Consider the following 25,985-nt stretch of genomic DNA (forward strand, 5'->3'; position numbering starts at 1 on the left):
AATTTGCCAGAACAACTGGTGTTTTTTTAAAAAACTGTAACAAAGGCGACCAGGCTGAGATGGGGCAGAAATGCCACCTCAGGTGATGGTGGCTGCACCCACTGGTGTCCAAGCACCGGTGCCCTGTGGGCAGCTCTGCACACCACCGGCGTGTGTAGAGCCTCGCGACGGGCCTTTCTCCCGACAGGGACAAGGACGGCGCCGGTTCCCACCGCCCGCCGAGCCCTCCGCGCGGCAGTTAACCCCTGCAGCGAGGCGCTCCGCCTCAGGCCGCCTCTACGACTCCCTCGGCGCGGGAGCGGCCCAGTCGCGCCGTCCCGCCGCAGTCCAGCGCCACAGCCCCAGCCGGGGCCGCCGGGCCGGGCCGGGCCGCCCAACGGCCGCCGCGCGCCCCGCAACCGCCCCGCCGCGTGCCGCCGCCCGGCACCTGTGCGGCCCGGGCGGGGGAGCGGCGGGCGAGGCGCCTGCGCACTGCGCGGCCCCTCGCCGCCAGGGCCGCAGTCACTTCCTGCCCCTGTGCCCATCCGGCTCCGGGGTCAGCGGCCGCCGCTCTGGCGGGACAGGGGAGAATAAAGTTTTACTGGGGGGGGGAAGCCGGCCGTCCTCTCCCAGGTAGGGGCTCGCCCGCGGCGGCCCGCCCGCCGCGCCCTCCCCCTCCCGCCGGCGGCGCTTGGCGCCCGCTGTCACCTGCCGGCCGCTTGCCCCTCCCCGCCCGGGCTCGCGCGTGGCGGGGCGGCGGGCGCGCCCGGCTCCGGCTCCGGCTCCTGCTCCGGCTCCGGCAGCGCCGCGGGGGGTGCCCGGCCCGGCGGCGGGCGGGCTGCGGCCGCTGGGCTGTCGGGGACGCGGCTTTCCCCCCGCTCCCGCGGGAGCTGAGGGACGCCGTCCCGGCGGCGGGGCTGCGGGAGGAGGGCTGGGAGGTGGGGACGGAGCGCGGCGAGGGGCGGCGGGAGAGCGGCGCGGCGGGAGCCGCCCGCTGAGGGGGCGCGGGGCCAGGCGGCTCGGCTCGGCTGGGCGCGGAGGACGGCGGCTGGGCTGGCGGCGGCCGGGGGCTCCCCTCCGCCGGCCGAGGCGCAGGTGGCGGCGGGGCGGGCGCGCGTGGCCGAGGCGAGGCGGGCCGGGCCGGGCCGGGCCGCGCTGGGTGGCGGGGCCCGGGCGGGAGGGAGCGGAGCGGAGCGGCCGGGCTCGCCGCAGCGGCCGTTGCAGAGGGCGTTGTGAGACCTGCTGTAAACAATGGAAACTTTCTGCTGCGCGAAGGGTGCCGCTGACTCCTGGCCTGCTCCGGCGGTGCCGTTGTAGGAAGTGGGCGTGCGAGGTTAGCGCTCTCCTGAGCCGCCTGTTCTTCGGGGGTGACAGTTAATTTGCTTATTTTAGCAGAAACGAGCTGCTGGATGTAGAAGGAAAGTAGGTCGTGCGCACGGAAAATGCCTCTAAGGGACAAGTGTTGTCAGACTGACCACCATCACCATGGATGCTGTGAACCAGGTACAGTGGTGTGTGATGCTTTGGCTGTTTTACTTGCCTCCTTCGTTAAAAGCTTGCAAAATTTGCCATGTTGCAAATGTGCATCATGAGTGACAGTTTTGGATATAAAAAGTTTTTGAGTTTTGTTCGGAAATGTGTTTTTGATATCCTTGAACTGTCATGGTAAAATTATTTCAGGAAGATAATTTCTCAGTTCCAGCAGGATGTGCAATAATCCCCAAGCCACCACATGGGCATTATATGCAGTGAGCAGAGGAAGGCAAGACGTTGTGTAAAACAGCTGGCCTTTTTGTTTCCAAAAAGTGTAATATTCTGAATTTTTTGTAAAATGATGTTTCTAGCAATCTCTTGAATTCGCTGTTTATGTTTTTACTTTACATCTTCTCTGGTGAGCTCTGATGAACTTGAAGATCTTATTCTCAGAGGAGAAAAAAAACCCCAAGTCCTGAAACGGCTGTTTGCATTCCACTGCTGTGTGACATGGAAGATGCCATCAGTGGAAAGTATAATGAATACTTTGAAGGTTCAGCCAGCTTGCTAGATTTTTTTGTAATTGTTCTGCCTACTGTTATAATTGGTAGCCTAAAAAGAAATTTGGTTCCTTTCTTGTTGCCTTGTTGTAGAATTTGTTATTTGGATGCTTTCACTTGTGTTTTGAAAAGAAAGGCATCAGTTTGGGGAATTAATAGCTGAAAGCGTGAGCATGGCAACTTTGATAGTGCTCCTTTAATTAAATGTAATTTGAGAATAAGTATTGTTCAGATAGTAGAAAAGTCTTTGTGTTTAAGATGAAATGGTTTTGAGTTGTTCTAATGCTTTAAAAAAGCTAAAATACTTTTCTTGCTCTACAAATAACAGCGATGTGTTATGTCTGCTTCACGTATGTCACTCCTCTTGAAGTCAGTGGGTGTTGCACATGCATATTAGATGCAGTATACAAACCAAAATATACTATTTTGAAGAATAGGGAATAGGCTAGTAGAATACAATATGTCATTGTGTTAGAGATCCCCAAACGATTAGCTGATTTGTAATGGTTGTTACGTGTTCGTATATATAATAGTATATTATGGGGCCAGCATAGTTGGGTGGAGTGTTCATTCCATCATTCTTTTCTTAGACTGCTTTTCTTTCTGCTGTTCTCTTCAGCTTGAATTTATTTATAACCTTACATCTTTTAGAACAACTTTCCTGTCAAAATGTGTTTAATATATTTGCACTTAATATCTCTAAATAGTTTTACACTATGCCTCTACTGCTCTTTATCAAAAATAAATTTCTTAGAGATGCTCAGTGCTCCATTTAAAAATGGAAACCTTACAATGGGGTTAAAAATCAAACCAAATGGATAAGGTAGGAGCTGATTTATGAAGTACAAAGCTAGTTATTTTGTCAATAAGAAATTAAAAAGAAGACCTAACCAACGATTGGTTTTGCAAACACATGCTTTAATAAGTGCTCTTACTCATTTAAATTTGATTTTCCTTCTGGGCAAAGCTTAATTGCCATATGCATATACAGCAATGGAACGTTATAATTTTCATATGCATAAATACTGCGTATTGGAATAACTAATAATCATCCTGATCAATAAATGTTTTAGTTTCAGTAGATTTTACAAAGATTGTGATATGGAATGAAACTTCAGAAATAAGGTATTACTTCAGCAGTTTGCTTGAACCAGAAGCGTTTCTTTAATGTGGTTTTATGGATTAAAAATATTATAATAGCTGTTTTGGGTATATATTATGTAGTTATGCTTGTGCTTTTTTCTGATCATTGCTACTTTAAATTGGGATTCAGTGCTTAGGTGTGTACTGGCAACATTGAAATCACATAGTATGCTGTGAAGTACAATATTTACTAATGCTTTTTTCATCTGTTTCGGTTTGAACGATGGGAGTCAAGTAGATTGTTCTGGGGAATTGCCTTAATTGATGGAAATTTCTAGTGAGTTAATTTGGTTTTATGTATTTATGTGTTTGATACACGTAGCTTTGAATACAGATTTTCTTTAAATAATCAAAATGACAGCAAACTGTCAGAAGGTATCATGGCTGGAAAATTCAGTATTGACTGTTTTTTAATTCAATGTAGGTAAAAATTTTTTGAGTAAGGCAACTTTTACTGTAGTCCTGGCCTTTCTTTTTAGCTAGTTTACTGTATGCCCAGAAGATTCATAACTTAATAAAAATCACCTGAGTGTTCTCTAATGGCTTATCCTTTTATATACTTCAGTGCACCTGTTGGAACCTGGTGATCCTCCGTTATTACAGCAGCCTCTGCAAACGTCAAAATCCGGTATTCAACAAATCATTGAGTGTTTTCGATCAGGTATGAAACTATGCCTGACTCCTTAAGAAGTTCATTACCTTGTTACAAGAGTTATGTATATTTGGTATATTAAAATAATCAACACCTGACTTTATGCATGTTTGCAAACTATTTGTAGGTTTTTGGAATTAGGTTCCTTTTAATAAGGGTTTTCATAGAAAGTATTGAAGATACAGCTCCTGCTGTATAGTTATCTTTCAAAAACATTAAAAATTAGTTTGTTATTCTGCTTTGTGTCATCCCTCCTGCTGTTGTTAATGACTTTATCCTAAAACTCCTGAGACGAAGAGAAAATTTAGTGTTTACCTTGAACTTCTTAGAATTGCATTATGTTACTTTTAAGCTGTTCCTTGATTATTTTTGGGAGTTGCGATACATAGCAATGAATGTAAGAATAACAACTGAGCATTTGGGTGAGCATGCCAGAGATGATTGAAGCCTTTAAATGTTTTCTAGCTGTTTCTACACTTCTGATATGGCAAACCAAACATTTTATTTTCACAACCCTTGGTGCAAGAACACAGCAGTTATTACAAAAATTAAAGCAATGTCTTTAACGCTATCTATATGTTTCTAGATTTTTTCACGTAGAGCTGTTATATATATATATATATATGTATATATATGAAATGTTTCGTGTATGAATCATCGCTGCTATGTAATGGGACGCATGTCTAGGCTAAGTCTTGTAAAAGGGCACAATATTTAAATTCTCCACTAGCATTTCAACAACTTAATACAAGAAGAAAAACTGGATGTGAGCATTGTCATTAGTACCCTTTTTTAGTGTGGTTGAGATTGCCTAAGGCCTCAGATATGCGTAGCAGGCTTCTTTCGCTTGAAGCAGATTAATGGAATCTGTAGTGGTAACAGCATGAACTAGTTGAAAGTACTGGGTCTCTGGGCTACTTCCAGATTATCCGCACTGGTAGGTGTTAAATTGATAGCTTACCTTGACATCTTCAGTCATCTGCACCAGGGAAGTTGCACAGAAGGCAAAAGGACTTAGACCAAGATTTTACTGGTTAGTTTTGAACGAGCAACATTTCATTATGGAAAGAAACTATTCTGATTCTTGTGGTAAAGAAATAGAGATTAAAGCCAGAGTATTGTCCATAACTAAGCGGTTTTAGCAGAAGCTTCTGTCATCCAAAGCACTAAGAATAACAGATGAATTTGAATCTAAATTTTTTTTCTAAAAATGAAATTGCTTGCTAAAGGCATAAACTTTGGTATTTCTGCCAGAGAAGCATTTGTAATAACCAATGATCTGTACCGATTTCTTGTGACTGTTATTCTAGCTTCAACATTTACAGAATTTAACAAAGTATCACCTGCCCCAATTAGATGTAATTACAAAATAGAGAAGGCTTCAGTAAGCTGGAGGCAGCATTATGCTGGCAGAAGACTGCCTGCTCGATGCCACAGTCTGCAGTTGGTGAAGAATAAGGAGATGATTTTTTTTTTTTCTCTGCCTGCTGTGTCCACAAAACCAATGGATGTTTTAAATGTATTTGCTGTTTCCAGAAGTCCCTAAAGGTCTACAGTTTAATTCAAAAGGACCAATTATTTTTTTACTTCCATCAGTGAAAAGCTTCATAGCTGCATAAGGATGGTTTGAAGCCAGAGTGACTACTGTGTCATCTAGTCTGACCTCCAGTATGTCATAAGCCTTTGAATCTCATCCAGCAATTCTTAAGCCCAATAATTTGGATTAGACAGAAACATTTCAGTCCTGAACAGAAAGAGATATATAACAGGAGAGAGAATGAGGGACTTGGGTGTCCCTTGATTAGGAAATAGTGGAGAATTAGATGATTTTTTGTTTGTTTGGGAGAGGGCTTTATGACTGGGGCATGCATCAACAGCATGGCCAAATTTTGGTTTGTTGTGTGCTATCACCAAATTGGAGGCCTTTTGTTTGAATTATAGTTTGATAACTGTCCTGGTTTTGGCTGGGATAGAGTTAATTTTCTTCCTAGTAGCTAATATAGCGCTGGGGTTTGGATTTAGTATGAGAATAATGTTGATAACACACTGATGTTTTAGTTGTTGCTAAGTAATGTTTACACTAGTCAAGGACTTTCCAGTTTCCCCATGCTCTGCCATGTGCACAAGAAGCTGGGAAGGGACACAACCAAGACGGCTGATCCAAACTGGTGGATCACTGGGTGGTGAGCGGTTGCATCACTTGTTTTTCCTGGGTTTTGTTCCTCTCTCTCTCTCTCTTTTTTAGTTGTTTTCCTTTTTATTACAATTTTTTATTATTACACCACCACCACCCCCCCCCTTATTAAACTGTTCTTATCTCAACCCACGAGTTTTCTTACTTTTGCTCTTCAGATTCTCTCCCTCATCCCACTGCGTGGGGGAGGGTGAGCGAGTGGCTGTGTGGGGCTTAGTTGCCGACTGGTGCTGAACCACGACAGTAACTTACTGGAATTTTATTTACATGGAGCATCTTCTTCAGTTTTGCTCAGCTGGGTTTTTGTCAGTGGTTTTGTTTATACGCAGGAATTCAAATGTTGGTTGGTGAGATCTAAGTAAATGACTTGCATTTGGGGGAACTCTGTACAATTTTTAAATTTGGGGCTTTTGCTAAATCTAGATATTTGTCCAGTAGTCTGTTTGTAAAAATACAGGTCAGATGAAGGTGAGGTTAGTGACACTTGAAGAAAGACCAGTGAGAGGAAAAGACAAGAGACTAGGGCTGTGAGCCAGGAAAGGCATAGGAGGGGACAGACACTGAATGGTAGCCTCAGATAGTCAAGTTTGGGTCCCATTTTTAAGCAGTTGTTGAAGGAGACGACGCCATGCTTTGCTAAAACTCAGTTGTAAAAAATTTTGTAGTAATATTATTACACGAAGAAATAAAAAGTTTTCTTGGTAAGGCCCATTCGTATTGAAGAACTATTAGTTGTTATGAAATTATTAATACTTGAAAGAGTTTCATTAAGGAATTAGTTCTGCAGTGTGACTCTGAGTTTGGTCTTTAAAAGGAATTCTTAAGAGAAGTGTCTGATGACAGAAAACTTGAACTGCTATTTCAGCTTGAAGAATGTCTTGATGCTGTTTCATAGTTCTCTGATATTATTTATTCTTGGTCCAGTTTCATTATATTTTTGCTTGTTGGACTAATTTTGATTAATTTTGATTTATTCCATTATAAGAAAAAAATAAAGATAGAGAAATTAGCTGAATTTGGTTAGCTAGTGTTTCTTTCTAATTTGGAGTTGGTAAGTATTCATCATTTAGTAACCATTGCTAATTGTAGGCATTAAGTTCATAATTTTCATGAGATGAGAAATGAAGGAGTGGGTTTGAAGTGTAACTTAAACTCTGAATCTTTTAGTTCTTTAAGCAAGGCAGGAGCTGGAACACATCAACAATGCTAGATAAAACTGTACCTTTGTGGGGGTTTTTTTGAATATATGATGTATAATAGTCTGGAAAACCTGCATATTTTGTCACACTGCCTATGTTTTAATAGAAAGGTTTCTGACTTAAATTATATGTATTTTCCTTTCAGCAGGATGAAAATATGTCTACAGTTCTACTTTCTTGCCTAAGCATGATCACCTTGATCTTGGGTCAGATACCTAGATGTAGTAATGTTTCTTGACCTGTTAGTTACTCTCTTTGTTTTATTGTATGCTCTAGTTTTTTGCCTTACCAGGTGCTGTTTTTACATGAAATGCCTGTATATATCTTGTTTTCTTAGCACTGTTGAATAAGCTTAAAGAAAAAATACTGCAGGCCTGTTTAAATGCTCTAGGTGCTTATTCTTTCCTGTTGGGCAATTCTATTGCAGCAACCAGATACTGTAGTATGGACTCCTTCCTGATGTTAGCTGTTAGTTTCTATCGTAAATCATCATTCCATATAAACTGTAATGTGCGTAATCCTTGACTTTTTCTTTTTTTTTGTTTTCAAACTAGTCTTGTTTTCATGTTGAAACTTGGAGTATGTATCATAAACTTACAGTGCAGTGAAGTAGCATTAACATAAGATAAAACGCTGTTATAATTGTCATGTTTTAAAATGTTTCCACTTTCATGGGATGATGTGAATTAAAAGATGAACAGAAAACCTTCCTTAAGTGTAATGTTTCTTTTATTACAGGAACTAAACAACTTAAACATATCTTGTTAAAAGATGTGGACACCATTTTTGAGTGTAAATTGTGCCGGAGTCTCTTCAGAGGATTACCAAATTTAATTACTCATAAAAAGTTTTATTGTCCTCCAAGTCTCCAGATGGATGATAGTAAGTCTTACTAATTGAAATATTTAATAAAGCTATCTGAAGCCGAGAAACTTATATTTCTCTACCATTTATATAAACACACCAGAAACAAAACGCAAAAAAAAAAAGTGGAGTTAAATTTCAGTAGTCAGATATGTCGATCACTTTTATGGTAGCAAAGAAGCTACAGCGCTGACTTAATATGCATTAATAACTGAGACCCCTTTCAATGTCATAATCTGATAGCTAGTTTATATGTCCAACCTTTTAATGAAGAGTGTCACTGTTAACACTCTTTATTCCTTCTTCTGCTTTTTCTTTCCTCTCTTTCTCTCTTTACTGTGAAAGATACCGAAAAGTATGCCAAAGGACTGGGAAATGAATCTCATAGAAAAGTGTGGATCTAACAAGGCTTTTCAGTTTTAGATCAGCATAGCTCTAGTGGACTTAGCTGGATCCTGTAAAGTGGCTTGGATCAATATCCATAATTTTCTCCTGTACTTGGGAAGCACTCAGTGTCATGAACGCAGTCCTTCAGTGTTAGTCAGTATGAAACACAGACTAAAAGTTCACCCTTTTCTTTAAGGACCTGTGCTTTTATAATACGTTCTCTTTCCCACCGCCTCACCTCACCTCATGCTGCTTTAAGGTATTCTATGTGATCATGCCTAGCCCATCAGCTTTGTTGTAGAAATTAAACCTTTTTATTAAAAGAAAGTAACTTAAACGATGAGGAAAAAATAAAGTAGTACATTTTTATGGAAAAATAAATTTATTAAAGTTTCATTCTAGCGATGAGTTTTGTTCATCTGAGTAAAGCTGAATAATTTGGAAATGTGCTATCATTCAAAAATGTTTTGTAAAGCTTTCTAATTATCTTGATCTCTTGACTAGATCAACATAGGTGCAATGAGGATTTTTCTTTCCTGATTAATGCCTTCCTGCCTCAATATTTCAGAAATTAGGAATGAACAGGGATTTATATACATGGTTCTTTCCTCACATTGTGTCAGCTAGTGTTGTGAAGGAGAAGGTGAAAAGACTAGTACTGTCACCTTCCTCAAATGAGTGTGCTTGGCCAGTTGCAGAGTCACAGAGCTTCTCTGTGAAAAGGGATGAGTTGTATTTTCAAAGCAAAGTTAGAATTGCATCTGACTTAGATGCAAAAGTTTCTAAGCAAAATAGGATTACCCTGAGTAGACTTTCCGTCCAGCACCTGACATTCTAGCCTTCATTTAATTGGCTGGTTAGCTTTCATATTTCACTATTCACTAGGAGCAGTGCAAATGAAGAGAATAATACTACATGCTCTGAATAAAACTATATAAATACTTACGTTTTATATAAAATTGAGTATGATGCTTATTGAATAAAGTGGGAGGGTTTTTTTCAATAAATAAAAGATAGTGAACGAGAGGTAGGAATAAAAGTTCAGCATCCCCATGGTGAAAAATTCCAAAGGCTATTCCATGATGACTTTTTTGAGATGTATTCTGTTAGCGTAGTCATCAAGTAGTCTGAAAAGGTGCTATAAAATAGGAAGGACTTTTTACCCTTGATAAAAATTATATAGATAGTCCCATTTGAAACTGACTGCAAAAGGTGTTAAAAATTCAGTGCTAAAAGATGGGTTCTGAGCAACAAAACGGCATATTTCTTGTACTGACACTCTTTTCATGTATTGCTGGCAGTGTGGAAGGAACAACCCTGACTAAGTGTGGGTTTTTAATTGGGTTTTACCAGGAATCACATTTTCAAATCTTTGTGGGTAATTTTGAACTGTATCATCTCAGTGCCTCACCTTTTTGCTGTAGCACCCTGGCTTCTTGGTTATGCCAGTGCAGATGTTTAGTGTATCATGCTGGGAACTAGATCACTGAACTAATTTGGCATTTAAAAACAGGATGTTACTGAGGCCTGTAAAATCATGAATAACATGAAAGTAAATGGGAGCAATCATTTGTTTTTCTTTTTTTTTGTAATACAAAAACTGTGGGATATCCAGCAAAATTACCAGACAGTAAAATTGCCAGTATTTCCAGTAAAACAAACCAAAAAAACACCTCTTAACATTATGGTAGCCAAGAATATAAACACTTCAAAAGCATTTGAATAAACTTTTTGGAAACTAGGTGTATTAAAACAGTACTTTAAAGGCAAACTTCAGCTTGAGAAGCGTACTGGCATCAGACAGACAAGGAGAATCCCTGTATCCTTTGCTCCAACTCATTATTAGGGCAGAACACAGGATGAACCTTTGGTGAACCTTGGTGAAGTTATTCTTTCTTAAAATAACTTCTTTGGCTCAGTTTTTATTGTTTTGAAAAAAATTTTACTAATTTCTCCCCTGAATAATACAGGATTTTTCTGTCCTTAACATTTACTATCTTACTGTATCACTGAGCCTATTAACTGCTTTGGTGTTACTAAAAACTTTCCCTGCCCCAGAAGTTAAGTTCTCTCTTATCTAGTTATATCTTCATGCAGTGCTCAGGTTACACAGACGTTTCATTCTTTCTTAAAGACTGTTCAGAATTCACAGAGAAGAGCTTATTTCCAGAATTAGGTTCCTTTATTGAGAATGCCTGTTTCCAACGGTAGGAAAATCAGTTTCTAATGATACTTCAGGCTTAGTTGCACACCTGCAGAACAAGCTCAGTCATATGATGTTACTTTTGCAGTTGATATAGATTTTTAAAGATCAATTTAATTCCAGGCAAACTAATTTTTAGTTTAGGTGGCTTTCACATTAGCATGCTAGAAGGGTGTACTTCCAATATTGGCTTTTAATAAAAAAGTAACTTTTGCTGATGTGATAACAATGATTACTCAAAGCCTCTAAGTATAAATGGTCAGAAAAATAATACAAATACAGGATTTGTGCAAATTTGCTGACCAAATTGACACAGTGGGTTAAAAGATACTTTGAAATTTAAATAATCTGAAATTACCAAATCATTAAAAAATACCTTTGCCTCTTTTCACAGACCTCCCAGATATAAATGATAAACAGAGTCAAGCCATAAATGACCTCCTGGAAGCAATCTATCCCAGGGTAGATAAACAAGAATATGTAATTAAATTGGAACCTATAGAAACTAATCAGAATGCTGTATTTCAATATGTATCAAGGACTGATAGCCCAGATGAGAACATAGAAAGCAGTAGTACCCCTGATCAAGCTCCAGTACAGATACAGGAACCCAGCACTGAGCAACCCAAGACTGTTTCAGCTCCAGCCCCAGTCCCAGCTGGGGATACTGTAGAATTACCTCCTGCTGATCCTGTTACAAACAAGGTGATACCTACTCCTGAAGAACAGCCTCCAGCAGTAAATCCTCAGTTGGACTCTCTGGATAATTCTGATTTTGGCCACCAGTTGATATGTTGCCTTTGTAGGAAAGAATTTCATTCCAGACGCAGTGTACGCCGGCACATTCGAAAAGTGCACAAAAAAAAGATGGAAGAACTAAAGAAGTACATAGAAACAAAAAAGAAACCAAATCAGTGCTCCGCGAAAGGGCGAAATAAGAATGTTCTTGTAACATTAGGTAGAAGTTGTCCTGTATGTTATAAATCATTTGCTACAAAAGCCAACGTAAGGAGGCATTTTGATGAAGTTCATAGAGGATTAAGAAGGGATTCCATTACTCCTGATATAGCTACAAAGCCTGGGCAACCTTTGTTCTTGGATACAGTTTCTGCTAAAAAATCTTTTAAGACCCGAAAACAAAAGTCGTCTTCAAAGGCTGAATACAATTTAACTGCATGCAAATGCCTTCTGTGCAAGAGAAAATATAGTTCACAAATAATGCTGAAAAGGCACATGCAAATTGTTCACAAGATAACTCTTTCTGGAAAGAACTCTAAAAGAGAGAAAGGACCCAACAATACTGCCAATGGCACAGAAATAAAAGTAAAAGTTGAACCAGCAGATTCTGTAGAACCTTCACCCCCTTCCATTGCCCTTTCTCTGCAGAATGAATTAAAGGGAACAAATCATTCAAATGAGAAAAAGAGCACACCGTCAGCACAGAAAAATAAAGTTAAACGGGACCCTGAAAACCCTAAATCAACCACTAAATCAACCTCTAAATCAACCTCTAAATCAACCAATGCATCTGCTGCAGGTGGCCAGCAAAAAACCAGGAAGCCAAAACTTTCAGCTGGCTTTGACTTCAAGCAGCTTTACTGTAAACTCTGTAAACGCCAATTTACTTCTAAACAGAACTTGACAAAACACATTGAATTACACACAGATGGAAATAACATTTATGTTAAATACTACAGGTGTCCACTCTGCTCTTACGAAACACGTCGCAAACGTGATGTGATAAGGCATATAACTGTAGTTCATAAAAAGTCACCACGCTACCTTGGGAAAATAACTGCAAGTTTAGAAATTAGAGCAATAAAAAAGCCAATTGATCTTGTTCTAAATAAGGTGACAAAAAGAGGCCCTCAGAGGGATGAAACAAAACAGATTGGTTCAAAACAGGATGTCACCTCTAATTCTCCCAATAAAAAGTATGAAGGAGCTGATGTTGGCATTGAAGTAAAAGTAACAAAAAACTTTTCTCTGCACCGATGCAATAAATGTGGGAAAGCGTTTGCCAGAAAAGCTTTTCTAGAACATCATAAGAAAACCCACAAAGCAAATGTATCTCATTCACCTGAAGAAAGTAAAACCAAAGGCAGAAGTACAAGATCTAAAGCTGTTGTCTGGTGAGGAAAAAGAAAAGTGTTTTGTCTTTTTAAAAAAAAAAACCAAACAACAAAACCACTGCCTGTCTTTTGCTGTTGTTGATTGATTGCCGAAAACATATTTTTCCATAGATTTTATGGTTTAGTGGCTTAAATACTATGGTAGATGTCAAGTTTGTTTCTTAAATTTTGTTTTTAGTGTTTTGGAAAAGAGTTAATTTCTAAATTTTTCATTGTAGGAAGTTGGAATAGAATATAGATTAAACTGTACTGAGTCGACTCTTTAAATTGTCTTAAGGCATCTATTGTAATCAAGCTAATATATGTACATTTCTAAAATAGTAGGTTTTTAAAATTAACAATGCATTTGTTTGGTTTGAATAACTTAACCTGCTAATTAACTTCTCTGTGACCCAGTTGAAGAAGTACTAAAGGTACTACAGTAAAAGCTGTTGACAGAAAAAATCTGTATGAATTTATTAGAATTATCATTTGTGCTTTTTTTTTTTTTTTTAATTTTAATGTGTTTTGCCTATGCCCTGTCAACAAAAGGACATAGAACAGTTTTTTGGAATGTAATTTGGATGCTTAATTGCTTTGATTTAAAATCAGTATGAGTTAGGTGCCTACAAACACCTTTAAAATGATCAAATTTAGGATTTGATTCTTTTAATGCTTATTTATATAAGCACGGGTTTGGAGACTTCTGGTCATTTATTTTTTAAAGTGTTCGAGTCTCATCAAGAATTTTTGTTTTAAGCCTAAATATATGTAGAATTCTGGCCAAGAATTTTCTAAACTTCTGGCTATATGGTACTCTGGGAATTTTTTTTACATTTGGAGGGGTTGTGTTCGTAGTTTCTCAGTTTTCCATAGCCTTCATGTTAAAGATGGCCTATTTTTAAAAGGACCTTTTAAAAAAGGAAATAACATATGTATGCGGTCAGTTTGTATTTCAGAATGACTGGCTGATGCCTGAAGGCTGGGGGATTGTACAAAAAACTATAATGAAGAGAGACAGTAGTGATACCTATAAGAGTTTTTAACATCCTTATTCAGAATTATCTTTCTAGCATACTTGGTGAAAAGAAAACCAAGTATATGTGCCTTGTTCTATATTTCAACTCTGAAATGCTGTTTCCCAGGAGGTAATTTGATTTGAATTCAGCTTTTGTAGTGAATTGCCACCCAGCTTTGTTAAGTTGTAATCTGGTGCTTTTGTGACTTCATAACAAATCCTGGCTAAGTGGGACGGAACTTCAAAAATGAACTGAGCTGGATCCTGAATTATGCTGAATTTAAGAGGAGGAGTGACTTCTGCATTTTGATCAAGAATTAAAAATTTAGCCTTATAAATTATTTATGTTGTGTAATTTAAAACAGAATTATATGGGTAAACTCAAAATATTAATTTATTCCCATTTCTCCTCAGATAGGTTCAAGTGATGTTCGGAAAGTTTGGAGTTCATTTGAATGAAAAAGACTTTAGTTTGTTGTTGGAACCGCTAATATCTTGATAATGGTACTATAAGGAGGAAATATTTTCATAAGCTGTTGTTTTCTTACTAAATTAATAACCGTTCTGACTGCTTGTAGGACAGTGCCTCCTCCCCAAAACACTGAAGTAGTTGAAATGCACATGTGCTTCTAAATTAGCAGTTATCTCTATGCAGTTGAGGTTTGACACAGTATAGAACGAACTTTCTGAAATTAAAAAAAGGACAGAGGCAAGTTAATGAACAGCAGCTTTGGAAGAAGATTTTTGTTCCTCATTTAGGAAATCATCTTCAGAGAGCTCATCGTTCATACTGGTCCTGCCTGGTAGTGCTAATTGATGAACAGCTCTAACTTTTTTGTAATATCCTACTTTGGCAAATGTGTTATATACTGTTTTAAATTTGTTACAAATGAATGTATAAGAGCAAACAATGTAGTGTATATTGGCTGAATTGTACTAATTTTTAGTATTTGCCATAACATCAGTTTGTTCATATTGACTAATTTCCCAGTTCTGGGACATTCTGAATTCACTGTACTGAAGTTGCTTCAAAGATCTCCATTTTGTTTCCATATGTGGTTCATAGGAAAACTTTGTAAACATCTGGGAAGTTTACAAGAATATCCACATTCCTCTATTCTTTAATTTTTGAAAAAAAATTATACACAAGCACTTTAATGATAGTTGCAGTTTATTTTTTCAGTTTATTTTTTGAAAGATCAACACACTAATGTTAATATGAAGGTAGTGAATATTTGCTGATGTATTATAGACAGACAATCTGTGCACAACCACTTATAATGTTAGCTTATTTCATTAAATTTTAATAAAAAGGGAGGATAGTATGGGAGAAACTCAAAATATTTTTTCTCTCAAGATCATGAATGACCACTATAGGTAGCACTTGACTTTGTATAATTTGGAAAATGTTTTAGATACCTTTTTTTAACCTTTTAATCAAGATTGTAGTAAAACAGGCGCATGCCTACCATTATGAAATTCTTGGCAGGTTTCATGCGTCAGTGGTTTGGGTTTTTTTTTTCCTTTTTTTTTTTTTTTCCTTTTTAGAAAATATTTTGTTTAGTGATTTGTGTCAAATTGCTACAATTTGAAAGGTATTGTACATCAGAAGAAATACCGTGTTTTTTATATAGGTTTACTCCCTTACTTAGGGAGGTGCCTCGTGTTCATATATACTTTTTGTATAAAATATATCTAAAAATGTTGATCACAAGATCAGGAGTAAAAATACTTTTATGGATAGAGAAATATTTGGCCCTGTTAGTGCATTGCACTAAAAATACTGTGAATGGGAACTGGACCGTAGCTGTTGCTCAAAATGTTCTATATTGAATGTACATGCTTTTATTTGGATAAATGTACTGTATTTGATGGAAAATAAAGCAGACTGGAAATCACTTTTAAGTGTGCATAAACAAAAAGATGTTGTGTTTGTAAACCTGGAATATCTATCGCTCCACAATTGGAAATTACATTTGCATTTTTGTAAAGTTTTACTCTTTGATCACTGAAACTAGTTGTTTGTAATATTCTGTTGTAATAAATGTTTTTTTTGTTATTAAAAATTTGGCACTTGTGGAGTGAACGCTTCTCCACACTGATGGTTGACCCTTGCTGTACTTTTAGAAAACACTGTTGATACTGGCTTTTTGTTCCTTGTAAAGGTATCTCTTCCTTAACTGAGCAAAGTTTGTTTTTATTATCCTTTTAAAACAAAAGTGAATGTTAATATTGAAGAAGATAAGCTATGCTGGTTTTTTTAATAAGAAAATAGGGTTACCTAGTTTTGCATTGCAGATAATATTGGTGGCCATATAATGTTACTTCTTTTTATGGTTGGAATATGAGAAAAGAACTGCCATAATCATTGTTTATTATTTTGTAAAGGAAGACATAAAGCTGTTTATGTAAGTGCATTTTAACTAAGGTTCCTGAATGCCTGTGGTTTAGGAAACTAAAATGCAGGTATAGTGATAGAATAACTGTTCATTTCTCAGCTAATCCTTGTGGTTTCTGCTGTCTGATCTGGGTAAGTGTGCAGTCTGCATCTTGAAATACATGAAGGTGAAGTTACTCCTGTTTCAAAGGTAAGCTTTTTTCTAAAGGATCTCCAAGTCTGCATCCATGTAGATAAACAGAGCTACAAAATTGTTTTGTTCTGCTTGAAGCTTTGGGTAGCCTATTTCTTAAAGATGTGGCTTAATAATTTGCAATTGCCGCAACTTTTTTTTTTTAATATCTTGCCGTGAGGATAAATCTACCGGGTAGCTCATTTGAAGCACAAACCTCCTTTTTGTTCTGACTTGTGGAATAGCTTTGTTTTCTCTTTTTCCAATAACGAAAATAAATGATTTGATTATGACGGGCTTTTTCAATTTTGTGATTTTTTTTTTTTAATCTTTCCATGCAACCATCTTGAATGGGAGGAAACAAAAATTTGAAGGGAGAAAGTTTGCTAATTATTGCTTTTAATTCACACAATACATATTTTTTGACAAAACCTGAAAAGTTGTAATAAAGCTTTGAATATAGTCAAGATGCATGTGGGCATTTATCTGCAGGGTTACGCATTAATGTGTCTGGATATGAGTTTTTAATTAAGATGCAGTCTTGCATCATTGATAAGGCACATTGGTTTGGCTCGTTTTGCTTGGGCTATCCAAAGACAAATATAAATTCTTTAGTGGGCCTTCAGAATTAAGGTTGAGTCTTGTTAAAGAGATTTTTATTCAGAATGAATGTGAGATACCTTGCAGAAAACTTTGAGGATGATCTAAGCATTCTGTATGGAAGCCTGTCAAATTTTTTTTTAAGTGATACATACCTTCTAAAGCTAAGGCTTTGAGGCGCTAGCTTTAATTGATGTGAAATCTTGCATAAACAACAAGTGAAACTCACTGATACTGGAGGCATCAGACTTGCTGAAGTCTAATAAAGTGCTGGCTTCTGTCTCAAAACCACCTTTTCTTTAGTTAATCATCTCTCAGCTGAAGGTGTCTGGTCTTCCTGGTTTTATTTTTTTGTGTTTAATTTTGGAGTGTTTTCTATTTTTATGTTTTATTTGTCTTTTCTGTCTGGAATGTTAGATTCCAGGGCTTGAAGTCCTTGTAGTGTTTGGTCTTCTCAATTTTATAGGAGAATTAAAGAAAACGGTAGCTTAAATAGTTGATGATCATTACCACCATTTGTTTTTTGATTGGATTCTGCTGGGACGAACTTAAAGCTACTGCGTGAAGGATTTGTGTGACTGGTCAAGTGCTTGAAGTACTTTGAAAATGAGATCAGTTTTGACCGATGGCTGAAAGAACTGTGGGTAGATATTTCACATCATTCCCTTTTGCTGAATAGTGAAGTACAACAATTGGTTAACCACAAAGGTAGACCAGTATGTTGTTGGGAGATGAGGGGTAGAGAAGAACAGGACCTCAGTAATTGTATTGATGGAGAACCCCTCGTGTTTGTACTAATAAGGAGACTTTCAAGAGGGACCGCTGGCTGGGTATAAAGGTTCTCCACCCATCTTGAAAAGGGAAGGAGAGGGGAAGTTAATGATGTGGAATACACTTTAGTTCCCTTTTGTAGGGAGCTTTCTTCCCAGTATCCCTCAGTTACAGTCTTAAAGTAGTAATTTCGTAGACACAAAGTGGAATGTAATTTGAAAAGTTAGGATTGTTTGGGTATCATTGATCCTTTTGGGGATTGGCAAGATATTGGTAATCTTAATAGAAGTGTTGTATGCTTGGAACCATGTCTCACATGAGGAAAAAATATCATTGACTTTGGAGAATTTAGTGGGAAATTAAGATGGCCTGAGCTTTTGATAGCACATAGACCAAATACATTTTCCTTCAAAACAGATTAAACTATGTACTGTTTCACTGCGTTGCCACGAGCAGTGCTGGCATAGTTGTTGTGAAGTCTGGATGGCTGAGAAGGATGTGTTCTTGTGTCTTGCTGTAATGTTATTCTTCAGAAGTAGATTTTATATTGTTGTCCTGGTTTCGGCTGGGATAGAGTTAATTTTCTTCCTAGTAGCTGGTATAGTGCTGTGTTTTGGATTTAGTATGAGAATAATGTTGATAACACACTGATGTTTTAGTTGTTGCTAAGCAGTGCTTACACTAGTCAAGGACTTTTCAGCTTCCCATGCTCTGCCAGGTGCACAAGAAGCTGGGAAGGTACACAGCCAAGACAGCTGACCCAAACTGGTGGATCAGTGGGTGGTGAGCAGTTGCATCACTTGTTTTCCTGGGTTTTGTTCCTCTCTCTCTCTGTCATTGCTTTCCTTTTCATTACAATTTTCTTCTCCTTCTCCTTCTCCCTATCCTTCTCCTTCTCCTTCTCCTTCTTCTCCTTCTCCTTCTTTTCTCCTTCTTTTCTTCTTCTTCTTCCTTCTTCCTTCTTCTTCCTTCTTCTTCTTCTTCTTCCTTCTTCTTCCTTCTTCTTCTTCTTCTATTATTAAACTGTTATTATCTCAACCCAAGAGTTTTCTTACTTTTGCTCTTCAGATTCTCTCCCCCATCCCTCTGGGGTGGGCAGGAGGGTGAGCAAGCGGCTGTGTGTGCTTGGTTGCCAACTTGTGCTAAACCACAACAGTCCTTTTTGGCGCCCAACGTGGGGCTCGAAGGTTTGAGATAATAACAGATTAACCAGAGCAGATTAAGGAATGTATATATCTGTTAACAGTTGCGGGTGACGATATTGATTCATCTGTTCTCAATACTAGTTTATCTGATCTGCACCATGCTCATTTTTTTGCTGTACATGTTAAAGGTCGGTGTTGGTTTTTGCAGTTTGCTGTGTTCTGCAGGGATTAGTGATGTTTTGCCTGGGAGATTTGTTATTAAAACACTGGCCTTGAGCTTAATCTGGTATTTGAGCTTTGTACTGAAGCCATTACTGTACATCGGGTACCACCTCGTGGAGACAATTAGCAGTTATACTTCTTCCTCTGAGAGGTTTTTTATGGAGGAAATACAGAATGGCACCTTCGCTACCTTCTTCTATGATGTTTCCTCCTTCAATACAATAACTTTTCAGTATCTTGAGCATCCTTGGCATAGACTACCTCAGGAGAGGGTATTTCAAGGACCCAAAAGGGTACCGGTGGGCTTTTGATATAGCTGCCTTGGAGATGGAGGAAATTAAACAGCTGTCCTCCTTGCCTGGTCTCTCAGAGGACCCTTCTGTTATGGGGTTGCTGAGGGTTGAAGAACAACAGGTGCCAATTGCTACCACAATGGTGCACCGATGGCAATATTGCACCAACCGAGACTCCCTGATTCCCATCCATAAACTGATTTGTCAACCGGAGAGCCAAGGAGTGATCAGCAAGTCTCGTTCACCTTTTAACAGTCCTATATGGCCAGTGCAAAAGTCTAATGGAGAGTGGAGACTAACAGTAGACTATCGTGGCCTGAATGAAGTCACGCCGCTGCTGAGTGCTGCCGTGCCGGACATGCTAGAACTTCAGTATGAACTGGAGTCAAAAGCAGCCAAATGGTATGCTACAACTGATATCGCTAATGCGTTTTTCTCAATCCCTTTGTGCAGGCCACAGTTTGCTTTCACTTGGAGGGGCGTTCAGTACATTTGGAATTGACTGCCCCAGGGGTGGAAACACAGCCCCACCATTTGCCATGGACTGATCCAGACTACTGCACTGGAACAGGGTGAAGCTCCAGAACATGTGCAATTTATTGATGACATTATCGTGTGGGGCAATACAGCAGAAGAAGTTTTTGAGAAAGGGAAGAAAATAGTCCAAATCCTCCTTGAAAGCTGGTTTTGCCATAAAACAAAGTAAAGGTCAAGGGACCTGCACAGGAGATCCAGTTTTTAGGAATAAAATGGCACGATGGACGTCATCAGATCCCAATGGATGTGATCAACAAAATAACAGCCATGTCTCCACCAACTAGCAAAAAGGAAACAAAAGCTTTCTTAGGCGTTGTGGGTTTTTGGAGAATGCATATTCCAAATTACAGTCTGATCGTAAGCCCTCTCTATCAAGTGACCCGGAAGAAGAACTATTTCAAATGGGACCCTGAGCAACATGCTATAGCCCTTGAGCAGGAGAAGGTGTAAAATGTGCTCTAGACCACAGTGGGGGAGAATGGCCCTACCTGGAGCCTCTGGCAGAAAGCACCAGGGGAGACTTCAGGTCGACCCCTAGGGTTTTGGAGTCGGGGATACAGAGGATCCGAGGCCAGCTATACTCCAACTGAGAAAGATATCAGCAGCATATGAAGGGGTTCAAGCTGATTCAGCAGTGAAGCACAGGTCCTCTTGGCACCCCAACTGCCGGTGCTGGGCTGGATGTTCAGCGGGAGGGTCCCCTCTACACATCATGCAACTGATGCTACGTGGAGTAAGTGGGTTGCCCTGGGATTACACAACGTGCTTGAATAGGAAGCCCCAGTCACCCAGGAATCTTGGAAGTGATCATGGACTGGCCAGAAGGCAAAGATTTCTGACTATTGCCAGAGGAGGAGGTGACGCGTGCTGAGGAGGCCCCACCATACAATAAACTACCAGAAAATGAGAAGCAATATGCTCTGTTCACTGATGGGTCCTGTCGTATTGTAGGAAAGCATCAGAGGTGGAAGGCTGCTGTATGGAGTCCTATACAACAAGTTGTAGAAACTGCTGAAGGAGATGGTGAATCGAGCCAATTTGCATAAGTAAAGGCCATCCAGTTGGCTTTAGACATTGCTGAATGAGAAAAGTGGCCAGTGCTCTATCTCTATACTGATTCATGGATGGTGGCAAATGCCCTGTGGGGGTGGTCGCAGCAATGGAAGCAGAGCAACTGGCAGCGCAGGGGCAACCCCATCTGGGCTGCTGCATTGTGGCAAGATATTGCTGCCTGGGTAGAGAACCTGGCTGTAAAAGTATGTCACGTAGATGCTCACGTACCCAAGAGTCGGGCTACTGAGGAACATCAAAACACCCAGCAGGTGGATCAGGCTGCTAAGACTGAAGTGGCTCAGGTGGATCTGGACTGGCAACATAAGGGTGAATTATTTATAGCTCGGTGGGCCCATGACACCTCAGGCCCTCAAGGAAGAAATGCAACATATAGATGGGCTCGTGATCAGGGGGTGGACTTGACCATGGACACTTGCACAGGTTATCGATGAATGTGAAGTATGCGCTGCGATCAAGCAAGCCAAGTGGTCAAAACCTCTGGCATGGCGGACGATGGCTGAAATATAAATATGGAAAGGCCTGGCAGATCGATTATATCACACTCCCACAAACCCGCCAAGGCAAGCGCTATGTGCTTACAATGGTGGACGCAACCACCAGATGGCTGGAAACATATCCTGTGCCCCATGCCACCACCCAGAACACTATCCTGGGCCTTGAAAAGCAAGTCCTGTGGCGACATGGCACCCCAGAAACAATTGAGTCAGACAACGAGACTCATTTCCAAAACAACTTCATAGACACCTGGGCCAAAGAGCATGGCATTGAGTGGGTATATCACATCCCCTGTCATGCACCAGCCTCCAGGAAACTGAATGATACAATGGACTGTTAAAGACTACACTGGGAGAAATGGGAGGTGGGACATTCAAACACTGACCGCACTAAACACTGATACACATTTAGCAAAGGCCACCTGGTTAGTCAACTCTAGGGGATCTGGCAATTGAGCTGACCCTGCCCAATCAAAACTTTTACATACTGTAGAGGGGGATAACATCCCTGTAGTGCACATAAAAAATATGCTGGGGAAGACAGTCTGTGTTACTCCTGCCTTGGGTAAAGGCAAGCCCATTCATGGGGTTGCTTTTGCTCAAGGACCTGGGTGTACTTGGTGGGTAATGCAAAAGGATGGGGAAGTCCACTGGAAGTCCACAAAGGGCTATTCCATACCATATGACATCATGCTCCGTATAGAAACTGGGGGGAGTTGGCCGGAGGACGGCGATTGCTGCTCGGGGACGGGCTGGGTGTTGGTCAGCGGGTGGTGAGTGGCTGCATCACTTGTTTTTTTCCTTGGGTTTTGTTCCTCTCTCGCTCTCTCTCTCGTTGTTTTCCTTTTCATTATAATGTTTTAAAATTATTATTATTATTTTATTTTATTTCAATTATTAAACTGTTCTTATCTCAACTCATGAGTTTTCTTACTCTTGCTCTTCCGATTCTCTCCCCCATCCCACTGGGGGGGAGGGTGAGCAAGCGGCTGTGTGGGGCTTGGTTGCTGACTGGGGCTAAACCACGGCAAGTATTTTTACCTGTTATAGGTAGGATTGAGGTTCTGTATGTCGGTGATCCACTGCACTACATTTATTAGCATCTGGTAATACCGGTGGTTTTTTTGTTGTGATGGTGGTTGTTTTCCTGCCATTTCAGTGTAAGGCAAGCCGGATTTACCTGGTCTGTCCTCTCAGCACAAGCCGTTCTGGAGCAGTAGCTAGTTCAGCTCTCTTGGCTGAACTGGATTTGCTCTTTCACATTACTGATGTGCTTTGAGCCTGGGAGTCAGCTCCTTTATTAGAGGCAAAACAGTCTGCTTTGATGATCTTCCCACAGCTGTTGATGTTACCTGAAAGAGTTCAGTGGGCTCTGGGGCAGAATGCAGACCAAAAAGCACAGTCCGGGGGTTGCAGCATATCTTGCGTGCATATGCTCTTACATTTTTTCCCTCCCTTGCTCAGATGTTTTATTGTGCAGGATGTTGTGGTTTTACAGTTCTCCTCAGCTTGTGACTTTCTGCAGCAAACAAAGGGACAAGTAAGATGGTTTAAAGTCACTGTCTTGTGGCAAGGCAGGTCGGTTGCAGCTTAGACTTAAAAGATGTGGATGTGCAAAATATAGTAATCAATTTCCTTCATAGCAGTATATCTAAATCTGAACTGTCACTCTCTCTTCAAAGAAACATAACTACCTAAGAATGAACAAGCCTAAAATGGACACATTCCACCCTTTAAATGTGTCAGGCTGCATTTTCCATCAAAATGACATTCATGATATTGGCAGGTAACCGGAGATCAGTAATTTCTCTCAGATATACAAGTGGGAACAGCTTTCCAAATTCATCGAGACATTTCTCTGCATGGTGTCAAACTGGTAGTAGATTAGGTGGTGTCTGGGTTCACAGGGTTTAAGATCAGGTATCTGTGCTGGTTCAGGGTACTTGTTCCCGTTAGTATAAATGAGGAAAACAAGGTGCACGCCTCTGTTGACCTTGCTCAGAGCTGAACAGATTGTGGGTGACTTTGTTCTTTTTTATTAAATCTCAGTAGGTAAATATGGACATTTGCTCCTCAAAGAACACTGGCATATGGTAGACTCCTCTGAGCTATTTCATAATTTTTTCTGTACGTATGTGGGACTTGGGAATGGATAAGGATGTAAGTGTTGGCATAGAAGTAAGGATGCACGAGATGATCTTTTTGGTATGCTGACATGTAATTGTGCATGTGTAGCACGTCAGTATAAAAATGAGAAAGTTGAAAGAATGTTGATGGGCTACTTGGAGAGAATTTAGATAGCAAGGCTGAGGTATATACATCCAGCTTTAAATGATGGGGTTGAGTTGACCAGAGCCTTGAGGTGAAACTGTCCCACATTTTCTTTTAAATGGCTACAACAGCAGCCTTCTAGCCTGTGAAATATGGGTGCTATTAGAACACAAAATATTAAAGTAGAGGAATAATACTTTGTATTGGAACAGAATCTGCCAGTTTAAATGTAAAAAAGTTGAAAAATGAAGCTCCTTCTGCCCTCTTTGCATGTGGGTGTCATTCTTTCTAGTATGAGCTAACTTTCAGTGTCTTCCTAGTTTGCACCAACTGCCCTCTGTCTCTCCTGAGGTTTGTCAAAGACTCTTTTCCACCATGACTGTAGATTTTCATTTCGCTGCAAGTCTCTTGCTTCTCTTAGAAGTCTGCTAGTGTTATCACAGGCTCCCTCCTTCCCATGTTTGTCCAGCAGCCTGGAGGCATGTCCCAGCTGACCGTGCTCAGTTATCCTTAGGGAAGGAGCAGTGGAAGTATCCTCTTCCTTGCTTCTACTTGCTGAGGGCAGTGGCAGCAGTTGTCCCGTCGTAATGCAGTGTCTTTTTTTTCTTTTTTATGTAGCCTATACATTACCTGTGTCCTCACTGCTTGGGGATGGAGCTATTGTGGAAAACCATTTGGAGACTGATGGCAAAGAAGAAACCTGCTTTTGAGGGGCATCTTTGGTGATATGCACTGACTACCCTCCTCTCTCCTCTTGGTGTCCAAAGCTAGAATTACCTCTGGTAAACCTATGACTCCTGTAAACGCCCTTCTGAGGGAACTGCCTTGCCCCTTGCTATGGGTTGTTATCAAGACAAGACAGTAGGCATACACTCTCTTTGGTCCCATCCTTGACATAAGAGTAGTGCCAAGGTGGACTGTTCTGACTCAAGACTTCAAGAATTTAACATACTCTTCCTACAGTCCATGACTGGAGGCATCTTGGGAACATCGTAAGTGTTTTGTGGGGATTGGTTTGTTTGTGGGGTTTTTTTGTTGTTGGTTTTGGGTCTTTCTGGTTTTTTGGTTGTTTTTTTTTTTTCTTGAGAAAATGTGTTTTTTCTTAATGAAAAGGTTAACTCTCTTTACCCTTGATTAAGTATCTGTCTGGGTCCTATTAAGGTGATTGATCCATTTTAAGTATATTGTGTTAATGATTTCAGAACACTGAATGCCTCGGGTAGATGCACTAACATCTTTTAAAGAGTTTTAGCTGCAGTGCCATTCCTAGAAGTTGAAGCCAACCGTTTGATACTGCAGATTCCTATAAGTGAAAACGCTTGCAGCTTGCATAGAAAGTACATTGGAAACATGCTTGGAACTACTAACAAATTAGGCATTATGAAAATGGTCTTCCACATTTAAAAGATTGAAGAAACTATTTTCTTAAATGCCAATAATGTCTAGAAGCTCAGGCTGGGATCAGTTCCATTTGTGCAAGCCATAGTTTTTGCAGTGCAACAGCATGCAAACATCTCATAAATTGTACTTCATCTGGCTGTTGCTATTCTGATTTACAGTTTAATTATCATTATTTCATGATTCTAACTTTAGAATTTGCTTTTCTGCTATTTGAGGTGACACTGGAGATATTCCACTTTGAAAAGTTGTTTTCAAATTTTTGTTTTCAGTAAGCTGTCTTTTAGTTTACAGTCATCAGGATGCAGTGATAGCATGTTTGTTTTCCTTGTCTTATCTCTCTGTAAATGTTAAGGCAACTAACTGATTGCAGCAATGCAGAGTCAGGTACTCAGTTATGTTTTGAGTGAGACTCCCTTTCAAAAAGAAATTTCATCTTGGAAAAACATGGAGTGAGAAGCACGGAGGATACCTTTGAAACTCTTTGTGAATGCATGCACAGCCATGGACTGACCCACGGTGGTAGGAAATGGCAAGCAAAGTATTAGCATTCTTGGCTTCAAAAACAGACTAACAGACTAAGATACTTCCGCATCTTGAAATACAGAACAATGTGTTTTTGTATCTTGGAGCTAATTTTCTTGTCTCAGTAGATTGGTTTCTAATGCCTACAACAGTGTAACGCAGCACAATGTAATCTAAAAGTAGTAGAATCGTTAAGATAATTTTTTGAACAGGTTTTGGGGGGCAAGGCTTAATATGTGAGTAAGGATCTCTTAAAGAAGGAAAGGATAAAACTAACTATGTAGCTATGATAGCTACAGTAG

General features: G+C 39.9%; 1 protein-coding gene across 5 annotated transcripts; it reads left to right on the top strand.

The window, feature by feature from the left end:
- The first annotated feature begins 391 nt into the window (after positions 1 to 391).
- ZNF800 (zinc finger protein 800) lies at positions 392 to 16,798 on the top strand. 5 transcript variants are annotated; one of them, XM_075493001.1, is made up of 6 exons: positions 392 to 612; positions 1,375 to 1,482; positions 3,721 to 3,816; positions 7,939 to 8,082; positions 11,049 to 12,786; positions 13,934 to 16,798. In XM_075493001.1, the coding sequence occupies exons 2-6, from the start codon at positions 1,422 to 1,424 to the stop codon at positions 13,971 to 13,973; spliced, it is 2,079 nt and encodes a 692-aa protein (XP_075349116.1). In that variant the 5' UTR covers positions 392 to 612; positions 1,375 to 1,421; the 3' UTR covers positions 13,974 to 16,798. The 5 variants fall into 5 exon arrangements, with proteins under 5 accessions (XP_075349116.1, XP_075349106.1, XP_075349133.1 ...); XM_075492991.1 differs by having other exon boundaries at positions 393 to 612; positions 1,372 to 1,482; XM_075493018.1 differs by having other exon boundaries at positions 393 to 612; positions 1,372 to 1,482; positions 14,202 to 16,798.
- Positions 16,799 to 25,985: the final 9,187 nt, after the last annotated feature.

Source organism: Mycteria americana, chromosome 1 (genome assembly GCF_035582795.1).
Source record: "Mycteria americana isolate JAX WOST 10 ecotype Jacksonville Zoo and Gardens chromosome 1, USCA_MyAme_1.0, whole genome shotgun sequence".
In the NCBI taxonomy this organism is placed as follows: Eukaryota; Metazoa; Chordata; class Aves; order Ciconiiformes; family Ciconiidae; genus Mycteria; species Mycteria americana.